The sequence below is a fragment of the Equus caballus genome, chromosome 1 (assembly GCF_041296265.1).
Source record: "Equus caballus isolate H_3958 breed thoroughbred chromosome 1, TB-T2T, whole genome shotgun sequence".
NCBI classification, from domain to species: Eukaryota; Metazoa; Chordata; class Mammalia; order Perissodactyla; family Equidae; genus Equus; species Equus caballus.
Window position 1 is genome coordinate 158252886 of NC_091684.1, and position 25400 is coordinate 158278285.

Below are 25400 nucleotides of genomic sequence, written 5' to 3' on the forward strand. Positions count from 1 at the left end.
AGAGGATCCCCCTTTCATGGGTCCACTGATTTTCTTCACAGCTCCAAACATGGGCTTCATCTCTGCTGCCACTTGGGGGCCCTGGAGCCCCAGAGGGCACAGCCTCCCAGCAGTGCCCAGGGCCACAGATAATGCATGAATGGGTACCTCCTCACCGTGCTAGAGTCAAGTGCTGTTTTGTTCTTTGATGCTCTGAGCCACTGGGTCCCCAGGTAACATTTAGGGTTTTCTGCTAAACACATGAGCTTTAGGAAAGACTCAAAAGGACTGTATCCCTTTCCTTTGACAAGCCCTGCCCCACTTTGCTGCCATATTTAGTTCCTCCTGGCTCAGCAGAATTTTTAGCATCACCATTGTTTGGAAAGTAGTGTTGATGTCAGCCCCTCACTCTATAAAGGCTCCACTGTCTTGATATAAATGCTGTCCTTAACTCTGGATCATAGTATAAGATCCTCGAAAGTGCTGTGACACCAGAAGTTATACGTCCTCACCGTGCCGCACGTAGGTGTCCATTCACTATATAATGATGGACTGTTTTTACAAAGGAGTTTTTTTTGTTGTTTGTTTATTTTTTTGATCTGAGCCATTTCTCCTTGAGAAGGAAGGCCAGTTACCCCAAGGTCTCTTCATCGCCCAACGAAAGTGGTGCAGGAAGAAAAAAGGGCAAAATGTATCCTGTTCATTATTTTTTAGTTAGGTCAGAGTGTGCTTGAGGAGATATAAGAGAGTATGTGGAGGTGGTAAAGATTAAAAGCAGAAGGAGATAGAGAAAAATAAGGAAATGGGGAAAAGGAGAAGTAACATTTCTATGAAGTGGCTGCTGTGTGCTGGGCTCTGCACTGAAGTGAATGTGAACCTAGATCTTTCAACTGATGTTTACTGAGTGCTGAGTTGTATCAGGCACTAAGCTGAGAGCTTTACGTATGTTACTTAATCATTACCACAAATGAGATGAGTATCCACAATTATAATATCCTTTCTCCAGATGAGTAAATAAAGTCTCAGGTTAAGTAACTTCCTCAAGGTAAGTGGCAAAGCCTGTTACCTGTCTGACACCAGAGCCTGTATGGTTTCTAAGGTTCCTTGCTGAATTCATACCTGGTCATCTTGAAATTGTGTGATTCTGTGCCTTCTTTGAGCCGTTAAGGAGAGTAGAGAGGCTTGAGGGGGTACTTGAGAACTGTGGGGAAACGGACCTGTAAAGACCTGTTGTCCTAGGTCTACTAATTCATGTTAGAGATGGAGGAGGAAAGCTCCCGGCTCCCCTGGGGTATGAGGCCCTAAAATTCACCTCCTCCCCTGGGGCGCCAGGCAGTCAGAACCCAGTGCTCACATCCATCCGATCACTGCCTGCTCTTCAGGGGTCTCCATGGGGTCTGAGAATCCTCCTGGTCCCTCCTGGAGAGCTGCCCTTACTCCCCCTCTCCCCTGTTCCTGACTCAGGCCCAAGGTCTCAGCCTGCTCTCAGCCTCTGCTTTGCACCCTTTCAAGCCTCCAGAGTCTGAAGATTGTGCCACAATGGACCATTAACGCAAACAGGAGGAAACTCCCCTCTCTGAACCTTCTGTTCCTCTTCTCTTGACCCCTTCTCCCCAACCCTGTGTTATCTGTTTGCTGGTGAAGCTGGGGCCTGGATTTAGCCAGAGAGCTGCAAAAGTTAATTCTGGTAATCAGCAAATACTTGGGATCCTGTCAAGATTTCTCTACCAGACCCTTAAAATCTCTTGGACAAGTTGTGACTGCTTTCCACTCCTTCCCACCGCCCCCCCAATCTCTTCCACCTCCCCCTTTCTGGAGCTCCCACTCCAGTACAAACTAAAGTCTTCTCCAGCTGTTGCCAAGGGGAATGGCCTTTTTGTCATTCAGCTCCATCTGCCTTCTGCTGATAATGGATCTCACAGTCATTCCTCTCAGTTTCTATCTTCCTTTGTTTATTTATTTTAATCTATCAGTCTAATATCTAGAGGCGTTCTGTTTACTGAAACCCAGACGCTTGTTATGTTCTCCTCACTGTACACAATTCCGGTGTGCTCTGAACAGACAGGCCTCCTCCGCCTTCACAGGCACAGCCTGGAACCCCAGTTGTTTCCGTGCAATTTCATCTCTTGCCTTTGCTTCCCTGTGAAGCCGAGTCGTGGTGGGCCGTGTAATGTGAGAAGGACCTCTTAACCACATTGAGTGGCTATAATGAGTTGTCAGCCTCGTGGGAACTCAGATCAGAGGAAGCAAGAGAGCAGAATGTCAGCCCAGATTATCCATGTGGAGCTGACGGAAGAACTGGCTCTTAGTGGGTCCATTAACTGCATGACCCTTGGCCCAACCCAGAAGGTGAGAGCTGGGCATCGAGGGAGGCCAGGATGCTGTCTGCATGGCCCTGGCTGCTTTCCTGCCAGAGGGAAGACTCTGCCAAGATGTTACACTAAAGGGAAATAGCCAGAAAACAGGGAGGCATGGACCCAGTTCCTTCATCCGTTCGACAGGAGCATATTGAACACTGTGCTAGGCACCAGTGATACAGTGGTAAACAAGACAGAGTTTTCTACCCTTGCAGAGCTTATGGTTTTAAGCTATTTCCAGATAATAAAACCCCTAATAATAGCAGTTCTACCTCTCTGCAAATTGTCAAGGTTCCTGATTAGCATAAAAGCAGTAAACATCAATAATGCATTTTATAAAGCATCCACCTTGAACTGGGAAACAGATAGAGAATGGTCTCATTGCTTCCTTACCCCAAACATAAGTACTATGGGAAAAAATGTAATGCTACTATATCCTGCCTCTATGAAAATCCAAGGGAAACAGAATACTATCCTACACATTGGTTGTGGTTAGTTATCTTAAGAGACTTAGACTTTAAACATCCCTGGATGCCAAGGAATCCTGGATACATATTCCCTAACACAAGGATTGGCAATATGTTACTCAAACAAAGATGAAATATGCACCAGTCATCCCTGCCTTCTCACCATTTATGAAATTCCGCCTGTCAATACTTCCTAGCGCTGCTACCAATAGCCTCTGTCTCTCCCCCCGACACACACCACTCCCTCCTCCCCCACCAAAAACAGTTGGTGCCTAACAAAAACACACACAACCCATTAAAGTCAGCATTTCGCTACTCAAGCCAGGTGGGGCTTTGTCTCCCTCACACATACATGCATTCACTTGTGTTTACTGGTATGCCAGAAACGTGTCTCAGAACTTTGGCACCCTGCTTTGGAAGGTGGCATTGCCAGGGAAGCCGAAAAATGGCATCTGAAGCTGGAACTTTTTCCCCCATCACAGCTGGTTCCATGGTGAACTTATTTCAGAAAATCATATCATTCCTTACTCTCCAAGCCTACATATCAAAAGCTTCGGGGCTGCTTTCACCCTGGGCTTCAATCTGTCTAGTTATTTAAATTGGATAAAACAAGTTATATTTGACACTGCTTCTCATTAGGGTTTTCTTGTCTGTGTTCTCTGTTTCAGCATTGGTTGGAGTTTACAAAGTCTGTGGTGAAGCAACTGAGATGTAAGTATTCTCCACAGAGAGACAGAAGCCTCACCCCTGGGGAGGGTGGGATGGAACCCCCTGCTTGTAGTCAGTCTTGGTAATTTTCCACTGTTCTGCACTTAAGTTGGCCCTAAACATGTGAGGATTTTCTTCTGATGGTTCACAGGCCTGTGCATCCTAGTGGGGAGGGGAGCCCAGTCACCTCCAGGGAGGGTCTCTCCTGATGGACACCTCTTCTTCTCTGCAGCCCAGCCTCCCTTCACCATGTGTTTCCGTGTGAAGTTCTACCCCGCAGATCCTGCTGCCCTGAAAGAGGAAATAACCAGGTAAGGCTGAACACACTTCCCTCAGCCACAGGACCTGGTGGAGAGGATAGGAAAGAGGGACTGTAACCTCTTAGATCCTCTGTTTTGGAAACTCCTAACTCTTATAGGCAAAGAATTCTTCCTAAATACAGCCTTACCTCTTCTGTATTCATTTCCACGTGCTTTCTTTGCTTACACCCTCAGTGGAACTGGAACAGAGTGAGCATCTTTCCTTCAAGAAGTGTGAATACTTCATCTTAAACTGGTTATCTGCGAAGGGAGTAACTAATTAATCAAAGGCCTTTTTTCTTTTACCAATGATGTGGCCTCTATGGATGTTTTTGGAGAGGGCTGTGTTGCTGCTTATTTTGGGGGTTGAAATAGACTCCAGTGGCCTAATGTACCTGGGAAATGCCAAAGCACGACACTGAAAGACAAGCTGGGAAGTACAGAAGATTTTAAATCCAAGTGGGTAAGCTCCAGTGTGCTGATGGATCCAGTCCGTGACAAACTCTTCATTGTGGGGATCATGTTCTGTGGCGGACAGGCAGCTGCATGGAATGAATCCTGTTCATCTAGGACCACTTCAGGATGAGAAAGAACCTCTGTGCCCACACCATCCTACAAGAGGGTCAATGAATAGGAGCTTCAAAGCTTCCCCAGGGTTTTGCATATGTGAGCCAAATTCACTCTAAAAGTCTTACCTCAGAGATTCAGGAACTCTCTGTAACAGGGATCCTTAATTTTTATATTAGGGATCTAATTTTGATATTAGCAAAACCTTGATATTACCGTGTAGGGGGTTGGGCCCTAGGTGAAAAGGTGATGCCAGAGAATCCTAAAGATGAGGAAGAGATGGCTCTACTCCCCTCCCTAAAGCCCTGGAGAAAGCAAAGGTTGGGATGAGGCCATTGCCAGTCATAGAGACTGTCCTATAAGGCCTCGAGATGTGCTTCTAGATCCTGAATTGCTTGGGAAAATCTCAAAGGAAGGAAGAAAAGGGAAGAAGGAAGGAAGAAAGAATATGGAATTATGTTCACTTCTTTTCTGAAGAGTGGTGCCACTGGCTTTAAATCAAATAAAAGGAGCAAAAATTTCTCTGAGAAGGAAAATGAGGAAATGGAGAGAAAAGAGGGCAAGAAGTAGGAGTAAGTGCATAATGCAAAGGAAGCGAAGAAATGGGAGACAGAGGGAAAGTGACTTCTTCGCATGGGCCCCAGTGGAGGTTGAGGGGAATCTTGTGATGGAGTCAGAAGGATCAGGACAGTTGTTTCCTCCAGATGCTCAGGGCAGTGTGCACCCACCTTCATTGAAGCACCGAGGACAGTGAAGTGTGAAGGTAGAACCAAACTCATGCTCCTTACACAGCACAGAAACTGCAGGCTCTGCTCACCCACGTGGCAGCGGATGTGGCTCCCACTTTGTTTCTGAAAACCAAGCTTGTCATATTAATGAGCAATCATGTGGCTTTAAGCAGGAGAGTGAGGATAGAACCACTATGTTTAACAACTTAAACAGAGAGGAGTTTGGCAAAGCACTAGCCTGCCCTGCTCATGACCTCCAGAGATTTGCCTTAGCTCTGAGCCTGCCCACCCACCTCTCTCTGGAAAGAGGTGATGATGCCAGGGCAGCCCCAGAAGTCCACACTCTGTGCACATGTCAGGAAACTTAACACATCTTTGCTGAGAGCTTGGCACCTCGCCTGCTAACACCATGCATCAGGGTTGCCTGGTCTCTACCTCACTGGACCAACAGTGGGATGAGAGGGCTTGGTTTAACACAACTCAGTGTGCTGCCAGTGAGAACACGACAGACACATGGCTTTCTGATTTGATTAAAAAACAAAAATATATGGTTATCTTGGCCCTTAGCAGGAGCTCTTAACAATACCATTTTCTAAATCAAATGTCACTACATAAGTCGAATGTACAGACCCTCCTACTCAAGAAGCAGCATAGACCTGGGAGCTTAGATCCTATTTTTGCCACTTGTTGGATATAAGGCCTTGGACATAACATATTTAACCTCTCTGACCTTCAGATTCCTTATTTATAAAATGAGGATAGTAATAGCTACCTCAGAATTGTTGGGAGGATTAACCACTACACTACGGTCTTGTACTTCTTCATACACTCCCCAATGAGCCTTGCACTGAGCCAGGTCTCACTGTCTGTTTGCTACCAGACTGATTACATGGTCCATGGGCCCTAAGGACTCTGTGTGAGGCACAAGTACAGTTAGCTCTGGTGTTCTCCTTTGCTTATGTGAAAAGGCACTTATTGTCTGATAATCCCCACCCTCCTCTGTCCCCATTCCCCACAAGCTAGAATCCTAACACTTAAGCAACTAACTTTTGAGGACTCAAAGAGAAAGCCATCCCAGGTAATCATCCAAGTCCTGGTCAGTGCAGCATGAGGACCATGGCCAGGCCTCTCTGCAGGTCAGCAGACATCAAAGATACTGACAGGTGTGTGAGCTCCTCTCCCTTCTGCACGCATTTGTGCTGACCATCCTCGACTATTCGCCTTCGTTCACCACTTCACGAGCCTTCCTTCCCTAGAATGCATTTTCCAAGCTTCTTCAGGAGAGTGACCCACAGGAGTCTTTGTGCCCTCTCCTCTGTGAGGCCGTCTGTGGAGGCCCTGGAATTAGCTGTATCTTTCTCCTCATTCATATCCCTGCTGATCTTAGGAGAGTGGGTACCTGCCCCAGCCTCACTCAATTCCCATAATTCATTCCTGGCTTAGAGCCCTCCACACCACCTTCATGCCAAACTAATTTAGCTGTCAGTGTGTTATTTCCAGCAGTACTGGTCCTAAATTTCACTGCCGTCTCAGCTATTCCCATAGAGCCAGGCTGAGAGGAGGGGATGAAGTAGGGAGTAAAGGACTGCGCTTCAATTTATCTCTTGGACTCTTCCCAGATGATAAATTTAGTTGCCAAATCCTGATTAATCTCTTTTGTCATTTTTTAAAGTAATAAATAGATTTTCTTGTCTGAGCTAGAGATAAGGCAGAGAAAATGGGGATTAGGCACCAGATTTAGCTTTTAACAGGGACCGCAGGTGTACGAACTCTTCAGAAAGATCAAGTAATAGAAGGAAACTGAGTGCAAACTGCCAGACACATATTTAAACAGGTGCTCAAAAAAATATTAATAGAATGAACAAATATATGCATGAATGAATGGAGTTTTTAGGTTATTTATTCCTTCAGTGAACATCACTTGAGCCTAGTTTAGGCTAAGATGGGTTGGCAAACTTTTTCTGTAAAAGACCGGATAGTAAGTATTTTAGGCTTTATAGGCCATATGGTCTTGCAACTACTCAGTTCTGCCATCATAGAGCGAAAGCAGCCATAGGTGATACATAAATGAATGAGCATGGCTGTGTTCCAATAAAATTTGATTTCACTGGAAACTCTGATGACAGGCTATAGTTTGCTAACTCCAAGCTACAGAATCAAAAAGACCTGGGTTCAAATCCCAAGTCATTCTTTAACTAGCTATGTGCCAAGGCAAACAACAATATAATCAATATCTCTAATCAATATCAATCAATATAAACAATCTCTCTAATCATTCAGTTTCCTCATCTCTGAGGCAGGGATAAAAACAGTAGTCACCTCATGAGTTGTTGTAAGGATTAGTGTGTGTTCAACAGTAGAGTGTGTGGTCCATGGCATGCACTCAGTAAATCATCATTATTTTGTCTTGTTATTATTTTGTTCTCTGTCTCTCCCCACTGTAATGTAAGCTCCATAAGAGCAGGGACTCTCTTTTGTTCCCTGCTATATTCCTAACACCTGTCGCAGTGCCTGGCACATGTAAGTGCTCAGAACTAGATGGATGGATGGATGGATGGATGGATGGATGGATGGGAGGGTGAGTAGGTGAGCTAGGCACAGGATGTATAGGCTCTCTAGAAGAATATTAAAAGTAAATAAAACATAATCTCTTACTCCAAGAAGCTTGCAGTCTAGTATGGGGGAGGAAGATATACTAAACAAGATTATAGTTAGGAAAAAGGAGGGTAAAAAAAATAGAGGAAACCAGGGGCAAAGAATCTATTGAAGGGAAGGGCCAGGGGTCAAAGGATCTTCTGGAAGAAACTCTTCAGGAGCTGCCAGTGCTTTCCAGAGTTTGGAACCTTTAATTCTGGAAATATCTGTGGATTCAACCCCACCTTCTGATATCAGAAAGCATAATGCCAAAGCCAATACCTTGGAGAGATGTACATGTTACAGAAAAACTCGAGTTTTCCTTGGCCATCTTTTAGGCTCTCACTCATTCTGCCTTTGGATGTTTCTGATTCACATCTCCATCAATTTAGGACAACACTGCCTTAAAACAAAAATGGAGGTGAAGTAAAGCCTTCTTGAGGCCAGAAGGAAATAGATAAAGTTTACCAAAAAAAGTATCCTAAGGAGCAAGCTTATTGTCTTAAATCTGGTCTAAAGCTGATTTCTTGTTTGGTTCCAATGAAGATTTCTCTCTGATGACAAAGAGTTCTCCTGACTTCATTTAGGACCCCTCTGTCTCTAACCTGATGACTAACAATTACCATGGGGGTAGAAACAGCAGCACGCCCTCAGTCAGGAGGCCTACCTTGATTCTGATTACTCTGTCACCTCAGCCAAGTCATCTACATCTCTGGACTTCAGTTTCCTCAGCTATAAAATGACAGAATCAGGCTCTATAACTCCTGTTCTGAGATTGGGTAACCCAACCAGCCTGATTGTCAGGAGCTGGCTGGTGGCTGGGCTGGGCGGCTCTGGCAGGCTGATCCCTTGTCTGGCAACACAGTGGCCCTGGTGGCAATGCCTCAGGCAACAAGATAGTCTTCCTTAGGCCCATGTGTGACAAGGGAGAACATGCCAGGGTCTCTTAGGAATAGGTTTAAGGATGCTCTGAGTCATGTGGGATATGCTTTCATGACCAACATCACCAAGTTGTTGGTTACCTCTTAAATGAACAAAACATGAAGGCTGATGGAAGCCACTGTGGCAGAAAAGGGAGTGGGGACCCCTAGTGCCACTCTGTCCTTGAAGCTGTCAGTTGATTCTTTCATGAGCTCGTCTCTTCTTGTCCTCTAAAGACTATGGTTTGTTTCTTTAGGATGTTGACTTGCCTCTCCTCCTCTGCCTGCCTCCAGTTGCTGCACTGGCAATGTTCCCATGGCCTTACCCTTGACCTCCCTGTGACTGTCCCACCTCCAGAAGTCTGAAGAAACCCCACCCAGCAGTGGAAAGCTTTGTTTCCTTTCCAGCTCACCTGAGGCACTTGTCATGCACCCATCAATAAAGATACCTCATAAAGACAGGGGATCCCAGTATGAGGAGGAGCCTGTCCCTCTTGAGCGGGAAGGGAGCAAATCAGAAGCTCTAGAAGGGCTTTTTCAAACCCGGGAATGAACACACACACTCTCTCTCACTCTCTGACGTCCTTCCAGGGGGATGTTCTCCTCATTGCCACATTGAGAATCACGGCCTAGAGCTTTGTTCTCCCTTTAAAATATCTCCTTTAGTCCAGTATGTGCTGTCCCTGAATTTTGGACACAGACCAGCAGAGAAGTGTGGGAGGAGTGACGTATGAACTCAGGCGCAGGGAGTGATCAGTGATTAAGGGGCAAAAGGTTTGCTTCCACATCCTGCCAAAGCCCATGGAAGGTGGGAGTTGGAGCAGCGAGAGGCACAGAAGCACCCTCCCCCTCTTCTCCTCTCCCTCTCTCCCACATACCATATAAAGCGCTCTCCCCTTCTCCCCCTCACCCCTTTCATCCTCTTCATCCCCCTCTCCTCCTCTCCCTCTCTCCTACACACCATGTGGCATTTCACTGTGGGAAGCAGAGTGAAGACAAGTTTGATTTGGTAGATCCATCTTAATTATTCACTCTGCATGATGTCTTTTTCCTTCAGTATTTCTTGGCAAACATTGGGGCAGAGTGGGGTTGATGGTGATGGTTGGGGTGAGGAGGGGAGTTCTTACTACTTCCAGACTACAGTACTCACCTTCCCTTTGGTTTGAGGAGGGCAGTCCATCCTAAGATGGTTAGAAGGATGCTTTTGAATTTTCTTAAGACAGTGTTTCTTAAACTTTAATTTATATACAAATCCCCTGGGCATCTTGTTAAAATGATTCAGTAGGTCTAGAGTGGGCCTAACAGTCTCCATATCTAACCAGCTCTCAGATGATGCTGATACCCCTGATATGTGGGCCACACTGTGAGTAGCAAGGCCTTAGGAGAAAAGCAGGTTTGATTGTTCCTTCATTTCTGTTTGTTAATGACTGGAATCACCAAGTCCAAGGCTCTCAGAGTCACCTACTGGTATCCGTCCCTGCCCCTACCCCTGAAGTTACACTGTCAATGGTCCTTTTTCTCTTGAGCATTTCCACATGATCAAGTGGGCATGGAATCCTCTGTTTTATTCTTCAGCCTGAAAACAGAAGCAATGGAAACCTCTAGTTGTCCAGGAAGGACCCAATTTCTTTTGGTTCAGGCTGATGGAATTTAAGGGAATTTTACTACATTTCCATTACTCCCCTAGGAATGCTGTAGTTGTCTATGGCTGTCTAACAAAGTGCCACACAACTTAGCTTTAAATAACAAGCATTTAATATCACAGTTTCTGTGGGTCAGAAATTCAGGAGCAACTTAGCTGGGTGGTTCTGGCTCAAGGTCTCTCATGGGGCTGTAGTCATCTGAAGGCTTGACTGGAGGATTCACTTCAAAGATGGTGTACTGTCACGGCTATTGGCAGAGAGCTTCACTTCCTTGCTGGCTGTTGGCAAAAGGCCTCAGTTCCTTACCACATGGTCCTTTCTATAGGGCTGCTTAAGCATCCTCAAGCAGTATGAGTAATCCAAGAGAAAACAAGAACGAGGAGGAAGCTGCAGTGACTTTACGACCTAGTCTCAGATGTCAGCACTATCACTTCTGCTTTATTCTGTTTGTTAGAAGTGAGTCACTAAGTCCAACCCACACTCAAAGGGAAGGAATTAAGCTCTATCTCTGGAAATGAGGAGTATCAAAGAATTTGTGGTCATATTTTTAAACTACCACAGATGTCCCTTGGCCAAAGAGCCACTGCAGTAGGTGACTCACTCAAGCATTTGATACTCCTGGCTTTTGCTCTTCTTAAGAGACCTGTGAGGTTATGAACCTCAGAGACCGCACTCCTTATAAAGGCATTTCAAACCGGACAGTCAACAATTCCATTCCTATTCCACTGCAAATAGGGTCCACCCAACGACCTGTGAAACTACGAAGCAGTTACAGTGCAAGGAGGGCAGTATAATACAGTGAGTAAGAGCCACCCTCAGGAGTCGAACAGTTCTGAATTTGAATCCTGGCTCTGCCGCTTACCAGTTGTGTGCCCATGAGATAATCACTTAAGCCTCAGTTTCTTTATCTTAAAAACAGGGGATAATTACAGTACCTATCTCAAAGTGTTATGTGAGAGTTAGATGAGTATTACATGTAAAGAGCATCACACCTGTACTGGCAGATAGTAAGTGCTCAATACACGTCAGCCACTATTAGCTGTCATTCTTGATATCTTGATATCTTCCTGCCACCCAAGGGGAGAGTTTTCTGTATTTGAAGCAGTGCCAGCCACAAGTTTCTATGCTTCCTTCACTGGTGCCTCTTCCTCCCCTATTCAAATTCTGAGACATCTGGTTGACCTCTGCCAATAACTAAAGGCTGTTCCACACGTAGACAGATTCTCTTGGCAAGCTGAGGCAGAGCTCTTTCTTGGGCTGGTTCCCTCACCCACCATTCCATTTCTTAAGAAGGAATGTCAGCCAGAGTCCGAGGTGGAGAGAGACCCAGGGCCTTATGACAGGTTTCTTCTTCCGCAGTGAATTGACCCGGGCTGGCTTCTTCCAAAGTCCAGCACTTGGAGGACAACGCTTTTATCAGGAAGCGCCACTTCTGTTTTGTGCTACCGAAGGAAACTGACAGGATGTTTTGAATTGAACCTCAATGAGTTTGGGGCAAAGTACTTGAAAGCGGGGAAATGGAAAATGTATTTGTTTTGTAGTATGTTTTGAGATTTTTTTTTAATGTATTAAAAGTGCCCTGACAACGATTTTGATAGGTTTCTATTACATATTTATGTCTTAAAGCAATCAAAGAAATCCTTTCTGGTTCACTCTCTGTTTTCTCTCCAGGTATTTAGTCTTCCTGCAGATCAAAAGGGATCTCTACCACGGCCGCCTCCTCTGTAAAACATCAGATGCTGCCTTGTTAGCAGCTTATATCCTTCAAGGTAATGACTTTTGACAGGATAAATTTGCTTTTCATGCTAAGTACTGATTACATTATTTCAGTTACCACAGATGACTACTTCTTGGATATGAATAGTGTCTAACTCGAAGCAGAGTCTGAGTTAGAGGACTTTGCCTGGACTCCCTAGACCCAGAAAGCTCAGACCACTCAACCCTCAACTGTACCTGAGGTCTTCTGCCAGCCCCTGCAGGTCATCTGGACTCTGCGGGTTTTCCCTGCATGCTTGGTTGATCAAGTTCCTAAGACTCTGGAGAGTTATCGGAATCAATTTTTTCCTGTCCTTTCATGCAAATCTCAAAGATGTGAAGCATTTTGGAATTCTGGTATCTATTTTAGAGACCTTTCCATTCAGAGTGCTCAAAGTTGAAAATGTTTCCAAATAACAAACATTTCCTAACATGCTAATAAGGTAGAGTTGAGTCTGTACCCAGCTGATGCCCAGACTGGCTTTTTTTGCAAAATAGTGGGAAAGGTATGCACTCTGCATATATGATCTCTTCTCCTTTCGTGAAATGCAGAGGACTCTCAATGCCTCTTCCTAGACTTCTCTTAGTCCTTAGGCTTGAAAGTCTCACTGGATTGTTTTGGACATAGCACTAAAATCACAAAGTTTCCATCAAAGAATCTGAGCTCTTAATTGGAAATCCGTGACCTCCAGGAAGCTACTTTGTGAAGAGAACCCAGAAAATGCTTGCCAATAAGAAACTAAAGTTCTTCTGGCAAGAGAAATGTCACAGTTGCATTAAGAATGTAAAAGTCAGCCCATTGCAACTTTGACTTCTGAGACCCTTGTTTTTTTAAAAAAAATCACCTAAACAGGAAGTCTAGATGGTGCTTGCCAACTCTATGGTACCCAAAGATGCCCTTTTCATTTTTAAAAGAAAACCCGGTCCAATCTAAGTGAAATTTTAGACTCCAGTCTTTCCTTTAGTTTTACCGTAACAACCATATTGAAATTTTCTATTTTTTTCTTTAAAGAAGTAACTGATGTCCAACATGGATGTTCTCCACTTGTAGCTTTCAAAATAAAATCATAATAAGTGACTCCATGGCTCAAAGTCACTCTGGACTTTAGGCCCAGGGAAGCCTTTGGTCTCTTGCTAAACAATAAAAATTCCAAGTTATTTGGAAGGCACAATGAGTAGATTTATGCCACAAGTACAATATTCAGCTGTGAGAGAAGGGCACACTTTTCTCTTAATATTTGCTCCTCCCTCAAGACTTCTCATCTGCACTGGTTGTTGTTCTCACCAGAGAAGGAGAAAGGACAAGCACAAAGCAGCTGGAACTTCTTAACCTACTTCCTCTTAACACACCCAGTATGCTCCCTGTGGAGTACTTCATGTGGAGAAAGCTGGGTCCTGACCTGGGAACAGACTGTGGAGAACACCATGGGTCACCACGCCTCAGAGTTCACTGAGCTGAGATCTCCGCAGCTTTAGGGATGGGCTCTCTCTCTGAATGGCTGCAGGAGAAAGCCTTACCCCCTGCAGGGAACTCAGAAGTCAGCCTTAGGACCTGGTGCTCCTGAACTTAATGGTGCTTTCTGGTTACAGCCAGTCTTCCCACTCTGCAGTCCTCTCCAAGGGGGGGCCTGGCACCTGGTCAGTCCTTAATGAATATTTGTCCAAATTTATTCACTTGATTGCTTTGATTTAGACTGCGAGTTGAGTTCTGCATTTGGGTCATGGCTCATTCATCAATTTGCTGTGTCCCTACTAAAATCCTCAAAACAAGATTTAGAATTCTGATCTGGCTCAGGCCCAAGAGGTTGTCTTCCTGATCCGGCTCAGTTTCCTGTGCTGCCACAAAGAGCGTTGCTCCCAGGCTCTCTTCTCATGGCCAAATGGATGAGGATCGTGGTGCAGGCTTCTGCTCTTTTATTGCAAATTTACTTGTGGTCACCTCAGAACACAGGGTCAACTCTACTGTCTCTCTGCTTAGAATTGATATCAACCCAGTGTGCACAGCTGTGCAAAGGTGGGCAGCTCCTGAGGGGCAGGCCCTCTTCCCGACCCACAGCTTTGCTCAGGATCCACTGTTCTCTATAAATCTGGCGCGTGCTTTGGCTTTTGCTCCGAGTGTTAATCTCTTGTTGCTTTGCCAGTGATGATTTACCTGTCTCCACAAATGTTTTCCTCTACTTTCCTTTTGCAAGCGGAGATTGGGGATTATGACCCAGGGAAGCACCCTGAAGGCTACAGCTCCAAGTTCCAGTTTTTCCCTAAACATTCAGAGAAGCTGGAAAGGAAAATTGCTGAGATTCACAAGACAGAACTCAGGTGCGTGACATGCAGTCCAGGCCCAGGACACTGTCTCCTGCACACACACAGCCTGAGCATACAGGCTCTGTGCTGCGTCCTCTGCTCCCACAGACCCAGCCTTCCCAACCCTGGGATGCACCACATTCAGTGATCCACGGACAGCACAACTCAAGCCCTGTGGTCTCACTCTCCAAGAAGAGTGGTGTAGGCTGAGGCTTAAAGGCAAAACAGCCATTGTTTTGTAAGGAAAACAGAGAGGGATTGGCCTCTGAAAGGTATTTGCTTCACTAAGATAGATGAAGAGACAAGGGAAGAAGCATGAACTGGGGAAAAGGAAAAGGAAAACATAAAAGAAATAGCAGAAGAGAAGGAAGAGAAGAAGGATTGAGTGGGGATGTGAAAAATGGGCAAGCTTCCGCCCTCAGTCTGTAACAGTGTGACAGGTGGCTTCTGGGTCAGTGGATGGGACTGTGCAGGGCTGGCCTGATTCATAAATGCTGTGGGTGCCCTGGAGCACTTGGTTCGGGGCTGTGTCTTCAGAACTGCCCCGCTCCACACCACACCCCTGCAGGGAAGGAGGGGAGAAACAGCTGGAAACAAGAGGCTTGTCCTCCTCAGATTCTCTTAGTTTGCCCGGAATATGCCAATTTCTATAAAATAGCATTAACACATCCTTTCACCCATATGAAATAAAATTTTCTACAAAGATTGATTTAAAAAAACAACAATAGGGTATTTGGGCTCCACTTTGTGTGGCGTGCTAGAGCACAGATTCCCCAAACTGATAAACTATAAACAAACAGTTGTATACAATGCAATGTTGTGAAATAAAACGTGCCATCATATTGATACATTACAATTTTTTAAAAATGTTTGTGTAACTACCTTTCTGAGGAAGGACAATGCCCGGGGGGCGGGGGGGAGATGTTTTTATTGATAATATTAAGCTCAAAGTAGTTTCTGCCCTGACCCCCTCATCCCCCTAAATATACAAAAAGCAAAAAATCTTCACCTTCACTCAAAGATTTTACCAACGAATACGTACCCAAAGCTTCCTTAGCCTTTGTAAACAGACCTCCTGCCCACCATGGGTGGCAGGACTTGTTTCCACGCTCCCAGAGGAATGGAGACACCTACCAAAGGTGGAATCCTGGCTGCATCCCACCCCCTGCGCATGCAGGTGCAGCCTTTCCGGCACCGGCTGGGCTCCTCCCATCACTCTGTTAGGGAAATAGCGGCCCCTTGTGGTAAAGGTCAGAATAAACATGGACCTGTGTGAAGGTTCATGGTTCGTTCATTCAAAAGAGAGATCAGGGATGTGCTAGGACAGCCGGGAGGCACTGCCAGAGGGTTTTAGGAGGTGTCAGAGCAGTGGGGTCAGTCCCCCAGAAATCTAGCAGAATGCAGGGGATCCCCCAGAAAATGATGCCCGCTCTCAGGGCCCTGGAGGTTTGGGCCAACTCCAGGGGTGAATGGAGCCTGCAAGGCCTGCCAGCCTCCAGACAGGGAATGATAAGCTCCCTGGAAGGGGTAGCTGTGCTCAGCTGCCTTTGGTGCCCAGCCCCTTGCCTGCCACACGAGCTTTTTCCAAACACCTTCCATGTCTCGGGCACACTGCTGGATGTAGAAGTCTGCAGTCAACATAATGCCCACTTACACAGGTACTACTTCCACAGATTTAGCCTCGTCCTCATAACGTAAAAACGTGTCTGTGTTTCCTTTCTCCAACTCTAACACAAGTTCCTTCAGGGCCCAGGCTGCACCATATTCCTTGGTATATTTTGCAGCGAGTAGCACAGAGGCTGGCATATAAAGGTGCTGATTGATGGATGCCTCTCCAGAGGGACACTAGAGGGAATCTGGCCTGCTCCTTCCTTGGGTTGGCTTGTTTCCGGCCCTGTTACTGGAGGCAAATGATGAACTTAGAAATGAACAACTTGCAGTCTTGCCCACCAGTCATCAGAGTTGTTGCTGGCTTCACAAACCGCGCACCCCTCCTCACACCGAAGCCAACCCCACATCTGTAGAAGTACATCTGTCTCACCAGGGCTCTGGACCCTGAGGGAGCCTGATGGTGATACTGCCACTGGTTCTGTGTCGAGCTCATCAACACACCTGCTAAAGAGGCAGCTGGGAGGAGAATGATGCTAAAGGCCCCTTCAGATGGCTTGGCGCCAGGGCTGGTATCTTCCTTTTTCTGCTTGTTTCCTTTTCATAGTCATCACCCTGTGGACAAACAGAGCTATTGTGGAGTCTGGCGAGCTCAGCGCTGTCTCCTACAGTGTCTCGTCACCCTCCATTCCCATGTTTCCTTTTGGTAAAGGAAGAGGGTTAGGCAGTGCCAGCAAGATATACAGGCCCCTTCTTTGTATTTCAGTCTAGATCAGATCACAGATGAGACACCCATGGCTTGCAGCCAGCCTATAGATGTGTTTTGTTTGCCCCCATACTATTCAAAATTGTGAAACATCATAAAAAATTAGTATCTCTGACTTCTCTTTAAAAATCACATCTAGCAATGCTGGGCCCTGAATTCCCACATGACTACAGTCTTGGAACTGAGGAGCAGCTGCCCCCATTAGATGCAGTAGCACTCCCTGGTTTGTCACAGTCCCCACCACTCTCCATTGTTACACTCAGCCCATGTCATTCATTATGTAGCCTTCCTCAGTCTAAAGACATCTGAGTTTTTGACCTGAGACAGGAGTCTCTGAAGTTGGTCCTAGAACAGAGCAGGGAGCAGACTCTCGACAAATTGGAGACTCACCCTGAGTACTTCTTAATAATGAGTTTACCTCAGGGACGTATGGAGACAGGAAACTCTAAAATCTCATTTTCTATATTCCAGTGGTCAAACACCAGCAACATCAGAGCTGAACTTTTTAAGAAAAGCACAGACATTGGAGACATACGGGGTGGACCCTCATCCATGTAAGGTAAGAGCCCCCCTTGTTGGAGACTGTGCTGACCTTGCCTCCTCTGGAGGGCGCCAGGAGGGTGGGCCACATGCCTGCGCCACCGGCCCTTCAATATCTGGATGATTGGCTCTTTTAGTGACAGATGCCAGAGAAATGTCTCATTTTGAAAACTCTTCTGGATTCCATGCTGCATAATTTTTTGGTGCCACATCAATGTCGGAGGGTCTGAGGCAAAGTCAATCTGAATAACAGATCCAAAACCGGGGCCCCACTTTGGCAGCAGTGGGTAATTTGGTGGAAATGAAGAGAAGAGGAATGTGGAAGGCCCCCCACAGGGAATGATCAGAGACAGCTCAGCGGACTTCCCACCCTTCGCTGACCTGTAATCTAGTTTCTTTCCAAGAGTGGGTTTTATTGACTGCAGCAAGTCACTGGGCGGAGCTGCAGTGGAGTCGCATTTAATTCCATTATGCGCTGTGAGGGTGAGACAGGAACCAGCCGGGGAGGCTCTGCCCAGAGAAAACCTCTGTAATTACTCACATGTGTCTGGCATTTGGGAGATGAGCTCGAGCAGCAACAGTCACTGCGGACAGCACTGGAGACCCATGACCTCCACTTCTTCTCCGCGTCCCAGTTGCTTTGACACTCCTGGTCTCTGCCTCAGCTTCTCCAAACTTTTGCCTCTCTCTTTCCACTACTGGAGAGGCCCCCGTACGACTAGTAAAACTAAATGGGACCAGGAGGACACTGACCCTGTCTTCCTAATAGGTGAGGGGACATCATAAGTTTCCAACAAAAATTAATAGAATAGAAACCAAGAAACCCAGTTATGTGGGGACAGAGTTGCATTTCCCTTAGCTCCCTGGTAAGGTGACAGTAATTTGTTCTTGCATAAAATTTAATGCTGAAACTTCAAATATGAACTTTGAGAACATTCTGGCGCTCAGAAACCCTGGCCACCTTCCCCACTCCTTGGTTCCCTATCCACCAGCACAGCCTACTGCTAGATGACTCTTGTGTTCTTGGAGGCCAGCACTGTCAGAAAACACATTCATACCTCTTTATACCAAAAAAGTGATAGACAGATATTTACAAATGAATTAGCAAAGCTTCCTAAATAATGCCCTCTGCATAACTGGTGTAGTTTAACCTCCATAAATTGCTCAGCTACTGTCAGGAGGGGCCCTGCACAGGACTGAAGAGACCTTAGAAGTCAGCTAGCCTCAGCTTCAGTACTCGTCTTCTACCTACCAGGGCCTTTGGAGCCTTCTCTGAGCCTTGCTTTCCTCATCTGTGTGAGTACAGTAGGTACTCAATACCTATGCTCCCTGAACTGCTGAGTCACTTAAGAACCTTAAAAGACATAGCTGCCTAAAGATAGATACAGTCATCAGAAGGTGCCAGGTCACCTCTGAGTTTGACTCAAACCCTGCCCAGTCCCCTTGAAGCCACACAGAGTGCCCACCTCTTCAGAGATGGGTCCCTGGGCAGGGCTCTCACCTAACAGCACATAGAGATGGGCAGACAGTGAACCTGAGCACAGCTGAGTAGAGGTGGGTAGGGATCTCCACTGTTGCCCATGTGGGTATGGAAGCTATGGCGGCAGCCAGCCTGGTGTCCAGTCCAAAGTCACATGCACCCTAGGACTGCGGGGCTCCTGGCTCAGCCCTCTCTTTCATGAGTTTGTCTGTCATTGGACACAGAATCTGAAGAGGCTGTAGAAAGGACGACCAGGCACTGTGCAAGGCCCAATCCCATATATCGTATCATTTCAACTCCCAGAAGGAAGGAGGGAAGAGACGTTTGTGGCATGCCTTCCCTGGCAGGCTCACTGGAATCCTTTCCCATTATTGTCTCACTTAATCCTCATGCCAGCCCTGGGACGTAGATATTATTTTTCCTGGTTTATAGATAAGAAGATGAAAGTTCCAGGAGGCCACAATTTACAAGGCCTGAGTGGGAGAACAAGAATTTCAATTCAAGTCACTTGCCGTGCTTATGTATCTATAAGGAGCAGAAGCCCCCAGGAGACTTCCTCTCAGGAGAAGGTGGGAGCAGTCTTCTCACTGGGTTTCCAGTCCTTGTTACTGGGCCCTGTACTTCTTGCTCACCCAGGGCCAGGTCGGGGCCCTGCTGCAGACCCCACACATGGTCCCTCAGCTCATCTCATTGGGCTCTGGCTCAGAGCCTCCTGAGCAAGGAGAACAGTTCGGGAGCCTTTACTCTTGTTTTTAAGTAGAGTCACTTGGTGATATGCTACCAAGCGCTCGCCTTAATGCTGCTACAAAGAGAGCTGAAATAAGCTGGAGCACTCACTGTAATAAATACTGATGATTTCTATTAACAGAGAGGCAATTACTGGGCCCAGGGAATCTGGGGCATGCAGCCCTAGGGAGGACGGAAGAAGAGGAATCGTTTTGATAATTAAATGAGAGCAGAACAACACTTCGGCTGGGCTCCGCTTTCCTGGACTGATTAAAAAGCTGCTGTTCTTCCTGTCCACACTGATGGTTTCTTTTGGCCCAGAGTGTCCTGGTCTGGCTCTGGGACTAGGAAGAGGAGATCCTACCAACTCTGGGTGGGACAGCCAAGGGGCTCCAGTAGCCAGCTGGCTCACAATAATAGCCAAACTCTGAACTTGCACAAGCTGTGCTGAGCTCCCTACATCTGCTCTCAGCCCCCAACTCCTGGCAGGAGCTCCCCGCACAGCAAGCCTGCAGCTGCAGGAGGAGAGTGGAGCAAACCACTGGCAGCCAGTGTTGTCCCTGTTGCCCAGCCCTGACACATCTCCAACCACAGGAGCCACCATCTTGTTCCTTCCACAGGGCCCTGGGCCTCCTGCCTTGCTGAGGTTTATGGAGTGGTCAGATCCATCACAGATACTAGCCGGTACCCAGCCTTATTATGAGTCATGAAGGTGCCATTTATTCAGAGCCTGCATGTGCTAGGCACTTACATACACTATCTCATTTAATCTTTACAATACTGCCAAGAAGATATTTCTGTCCTCTTTTCAAGATGAAAGCACTGAGCCTCTGAGGGACTAATAACATGTCCAGAGTCACTGGTAAGGACAGTACTGGGACTCGAACCTCAAATTGTCTGAGTCTCAGTGCTGTGCTCTTTAAGTTATCATTCGTGGTCTTCCTTCTGGAGAGATGGCATTTATTTAGGAACAAGGTGAGACTCACTGCCAGTTCTGATAGAGACAAAAACCTACGAGACTACTGAAATCATTATATACAAATTTAATGTCAGTTCACCAAGTGGCTTTGTATCTATTCTGTATAGACCAGGAAAAAACTGATTTCAGCAGGATCTAAGTTAGATCAACTATATAAATAAAATTACAGTGTCATTCCTCTGCCCTTAAAATTGGATCATTACTTTCATAATCTAGCTACCTAGGCTCCTATCTAAACAAACCCCCTTCCCCATCTTGACAAGTTGCCCCTGACTTCAGAGAAACAGAACAAGAAGGAACATTGATGGCTCGCCCTCATCCTCAGGTGGGCCCCTCTTGGCTGCACTGTGGAGAGTGTTCAGTTTACTGCTGAAATGAAGAATTTGACCAAAGCCACTTAAGTGGCAAGTTTCCATCAATATTTCCATTTCTGAGCTGTCATAGGGTGACGCCAAGCCTCTTACGGGGTGCCACCGCCTCCTCATTTCCACTCTAGTTTCTTGTGGCCATGTTTAAGTATGTTGAAACTGGGTGCTTTTCATGATTGACTTAAGGTAAAGGTTCCCAGCTACAAGCTCTTTCAGCAGTGGGCATAAGTGTCTGGAGGAGCATGTGGAATCTTCTTCCCTAAGGTTTTTAAAGAATAATAAAGGCTTCATCCACCCAGATTGAATTAGGTTAAATCAGGCTCTTGAGAGGGGACTGGATGAGCCTGAGAGGCGTAACCACAAGAATGCCATGGTCTTGACTCTGTCACACCCAGGTTGTCCTCTGGGGTGGCAGCAGACAGAAGCCTACTTCATTGTATCCAGAGGCGGAACCTGTGGGTACTGCGCAAAGGTGGCCAGATGTCCCTACTTCCAAGAACCAGTCAATGCTGTGATTTCCAAAAATCCTTTTCTGGAGGCCGGCCCCATGGACGAGTGGTTACGTTTGCACGTTCCGCTGCAAGTGGCCCAGTGTTTCGTTGGTTCAAATCCTGGGCGTGGACATGGCACTGCTCATCAAACCACACTGAGGCGGTGTCCCACAGGCCACAACTAGAAGGACCCACAATGAAGAATATACAGCTATGTACCGGGGGGCTTTGGGGAGAAAAAGGAAAAAAATAATTTAAAAAAAATCTTTAAAAAAGAAACAAAAATCCTTTTCTGGGCAGAGTGATCATCTTAGGGTGAACTTTGATGATGATGAATTGATGTAGGTCAAGTTTAATGGTGGGTTCCATATGAACACTCAGTGCAAATCCATCTGCTCTCCAAGTAAAACACTGTTGGCCATGTCCTGGCAATGACTCATTTGGGCCATCTCCCTAAAATCAGATGGAAGTGATATTTCTCAATCTCTGTCCTCATTTTACAAATGAAGAAACTGAGGTTCAGAGAAGTTAAGTAACTCACAGAGCAAATAAGAAGTAGAGCTGGAGTCCTAAACCAGGACTGAATCTCTTTGCATAGGATAAAAAATTGAAAACAAATTTTTTGCCTCACAACTGTAGAAGTGAACTGAATTCTTACTGTTCTCTGATGTAGAGTGGGGCTGGTGATACCTACTATGTGGCTGTCAAGACCTGAGTTTTTATTCCACCTCCCAGATGCATTAGTGGCTCAGTCCTGTGGATACTGATTTCATCAGGATGGGAAGGAGACAGGGAGGAAAGACAGACCCCAGCTTGATAAGATGGAAGATCTAAGGAACAGGTTACTGCTCTCTGTGTCACTTCTTTCCTCGTCCTCATTTCCTTCTCTTTTTGTCATATAACTTGTCCTTTCACACACAGATCCCAAGGGCAGACTCACAACAAGAATGACACGTTAGATAGAAGAAACTGGAAAAGTTCCAGAGAAGGTGTCAGAGTGGCTGCCTGTTTGTGTTTTCATGCTGGTACAGATGTGAGGTTTGTCGCTGTAATTCCAAGTCCCACTCCTCACGTGCCAGAGACAAGTAACAAACATTCCAGCTGCCCTCTGTCCCTGTGGATGCCCAGGTGCTGGGGCCTAGTAGCGGCCTTCGTCTGCAACTGTTGCAGTGGAAGCAGTTGGAGAATGGCTCTCCTCACAGGAGAGACTGGATTGGGATTGCTCAAGGTGCTATTATTCCTTACTGGAATGAGGTGGTGTCTAATCAGGGTTTGTTCCCAGCTTGCTCCCTGGTCCAAATCAGCCAGGTCAAGAGAGCCAGCCCTGAGGTGTCTGGACAGTGCAGATGGACACTGCCAATCAGGTAACCTGGCCAGCACCGCCCAGCTCAGGAGAGGACCTTCTGTCCCCTTTGCTCTGGCCAGAGGGGCCTGTCACTGGGATGCCTCGCAGATCTCTGTCGCAGCCTGTCTCCTTCCCCTCCTGCCCACTTCACTTTCACCCCAAATCCCAAATGTATCATCGAGATTCCTTTTCTCCATGGTCCCCTAACAATGAGTGACATCTCCCTTTCTACCCCAATTCCCACACCCTCATTTCCTAACTCGCAAAATTGAAACCCATCAACATCAGGAAAAATAGTAAAATGTTAGATTTTTTTAAAAAAAGATTCTGTCTTCAGTTGAACAAATCTAATTAGTAGCAGCTATAGTAATATTGACAACAACACAACCACTAGCATATATTCAGTGCCTATGAAGCACAATGTAATAGGTAGTTAATATTATCAACCCTAGTTTTACAACAAGGAATCAGAACCACAGAGAAACGAGGGACCTGGTAAGGTCACACAGGCTGTGAGTGGCAGAGCCAGAACCTGAGCCTGCGTGGTCTGACCGGAGCCGTGGTCATGGCGCAGGTGCTCTTCTGCCCTGCCTTGGCTGCGGGGGTCGGGGGTGCAAGAAGAAGGCCCTTCCCCGCCAACCCCCTGCTTCTCTTCCCTACTTTTTATTCCCCGCCATCCACAGTCCTCAGCAGGCCCGACCCTGCGTTTCCATCCTTCCACCTGTTTTTCCTTCTAGGCCTTTCCTCTCTCTCAGAGAGCACTGTAAGACACCTTCCCCACCTCCACACTTGTGTCTTCCCCCCTTGTTTTTGCCCATATATGTACCCCCCACGGCAGAAACACTGGCCCCTCTTGCCTACCTCACTGTCTTACACCATCATCTAATAAGCATTTCCTGCGGGCCTGTTGTATGAGTCCAAATAAAGTAAGGTCTCCACCTTCAAGTCTCTGTCTTTCTGAACCTGCAGTTGTAGGACTTCCTTGGGTCCTGCCTGCACAGTGAGCGGAAGGCCTGTCGGTGCCCACCCTCTGTCTGAGGCAGGCTGCCTCCCTGCAAGCAGAGACCTCCCTCACCCCTTCTCCCAGGCATTCTTCCCTCAGAGGCCAGCCTCCTGCCCCAGATCTCTGCCAACCTGCTGGGTTAGCACTGGTGCCCCTGGCAGGGACTGTGCGCAGTGCTGATGCTCAGGTATTAACAGGTCACCAAGCGCTGATGACAGGCAGGAGGAGATCCAACCCCATGGCTTCAGTATCTCCATTCAGGTTATTTTTAAACAGCCTTTTGCCCTTGGTTTGAATGACATTGTACTTGCAGCCAAGTGTTGGGGTCACGACAGACCCTGAGGCGAGGATAATAACAACAATATGTTATTTGGAAATGTTTGCAAAACAGTTTATTTCCTGGGCCCAGACACTCACACCTGTAACCCTGACTCTAAGAGACAGTTTTAAGGCCAAACCATTTTTCCTGAGGCAAGGCTCATGAGGGCCTGAGGGGACTTCACTGTTCTTAGGACTGATGAGGCTGAAGACCTGTGCCAGGCAGGCAAACCTGGGGGTGGGAAAGACTGGAAGAGCCTGACAGCCACAACCCCCACTTGCATGCTTCATGCCAGGTCCCTGACCCCGACCCCAACCCCATGCCCCCCAGACAGCTGTCCTGCACGCACATTTGACCAGCATCCTGGCATAATTTTCTAGCCACCTGAACACATTCAAACCCTGACAGAGAAATTTCTCACCTGAGGCCCCCATCGTAAAGGAGGCTCCTCTGAGAGACCACAGTGCATCAACTGGCTTTCTGTGCCCTGTCCTAGCAGAGAAAAGGCCTGGTCCTCACAGAGCTCATTCCCCATGTGAGGGAACGATGACCTGGACCTTCTCCTCCTTTGCTCAGCAGAACTTCAAGCCTGGTCTTTACAAACTGATGGTGACAGGTGACTAGGAGGCCTCTTTGTTGGTTCAGGCACCGTAGGGCTGAATGGCTGTTCCAATTGACTGGTTGCTTCTTTTCTTCAGCTAAACCTTCCTGAGCGAGCCCAGTGTGTAGGGCCACCATGCAAATGATAAGTGCCATTCTCTCTCTAACAGCTTTTTTGAGATACAATTCACACATTAAAAAATCATACTTTTAAAGTGTGTAACTCAGTATTTTTTAGTATATTCATTGAGTGATCACCACTATCTAATTTTAGAACATTTTCATCACCCCAAAAAAGAAACCCTATTAGCTGTCACTCCCCATCACCCCTTCCCCACAGCCCCTGCCAACCAGTAATCTTTTTGTCTCTATGGGTTTACCTGTTCTGAACGTGCCATATAAATGGAATCATACAACATGTGATCTTTTGTCACTGGAGGCTTACTTAGCATGTTTTTGAGGTTCATCCGTGTTGTAGCGTGCATCAGTACTTCACTCCTTTTTACTGCAGAATCGTATTCCACTGTATGGATGTATCACATTTTGTTTATTCATTTATCAGCTGATGGACATTTGGACTGTTTCCACTTTTTGACTGTTAGGAATAATCCCGCTATGAACATTGAACTTATGTTTTCAGTTCTCTTGGGAACATACCTGGGAGTAGAATTGCTGGGTCATATGGTAGCTTTGTGTTTAACAATTTGAAGAACTTCCAAATTGTTTTCCAAAGTGATTGCCCCATTTTATAATTCCACCAGCAATATGTGAGGGTTTGCCATTCTCTTTGGATGTTCATAACAGCCTTCTAAAATTG

The 25400-nt window shown here is 46.5% G+C and overlaps 1 protein-coding gene across 9 annotated transcripts in view; it reads left to right on the forward strand.

Moving 5' to 3' along the window:
• The window catches only part of FRMD5 (FERM domain containing 5), a 300772-nt gene that overhangs the window by 257198 nt on the left and 18174 nt on the right, over positions 1–25400 (forward strand). For all 9 annotated transcript variants that reach the window (XM_070237783.1, XM_070237773.1, XM_023618632.2 and 6 more), the window contains exons 3-7: positions 3472–3514; positions 3744–3822; positions 11974–12071; positions 14250–14373; positions 17204–17291. In XM_070237783.1, coding sequence (XP_070093884.1) covers positions 3472–3514; positions 3744–3822; positions 11974–12071; positions 14250–14373; positions 17204–17291 — 432 coding nt within the window. The remainder of the gene's footprint in view (positions 1–3471; positions 3515–3743; positions 3823–11973; positions 12072–14249; positions 14374–17203; positions 17292–25400) is intronic.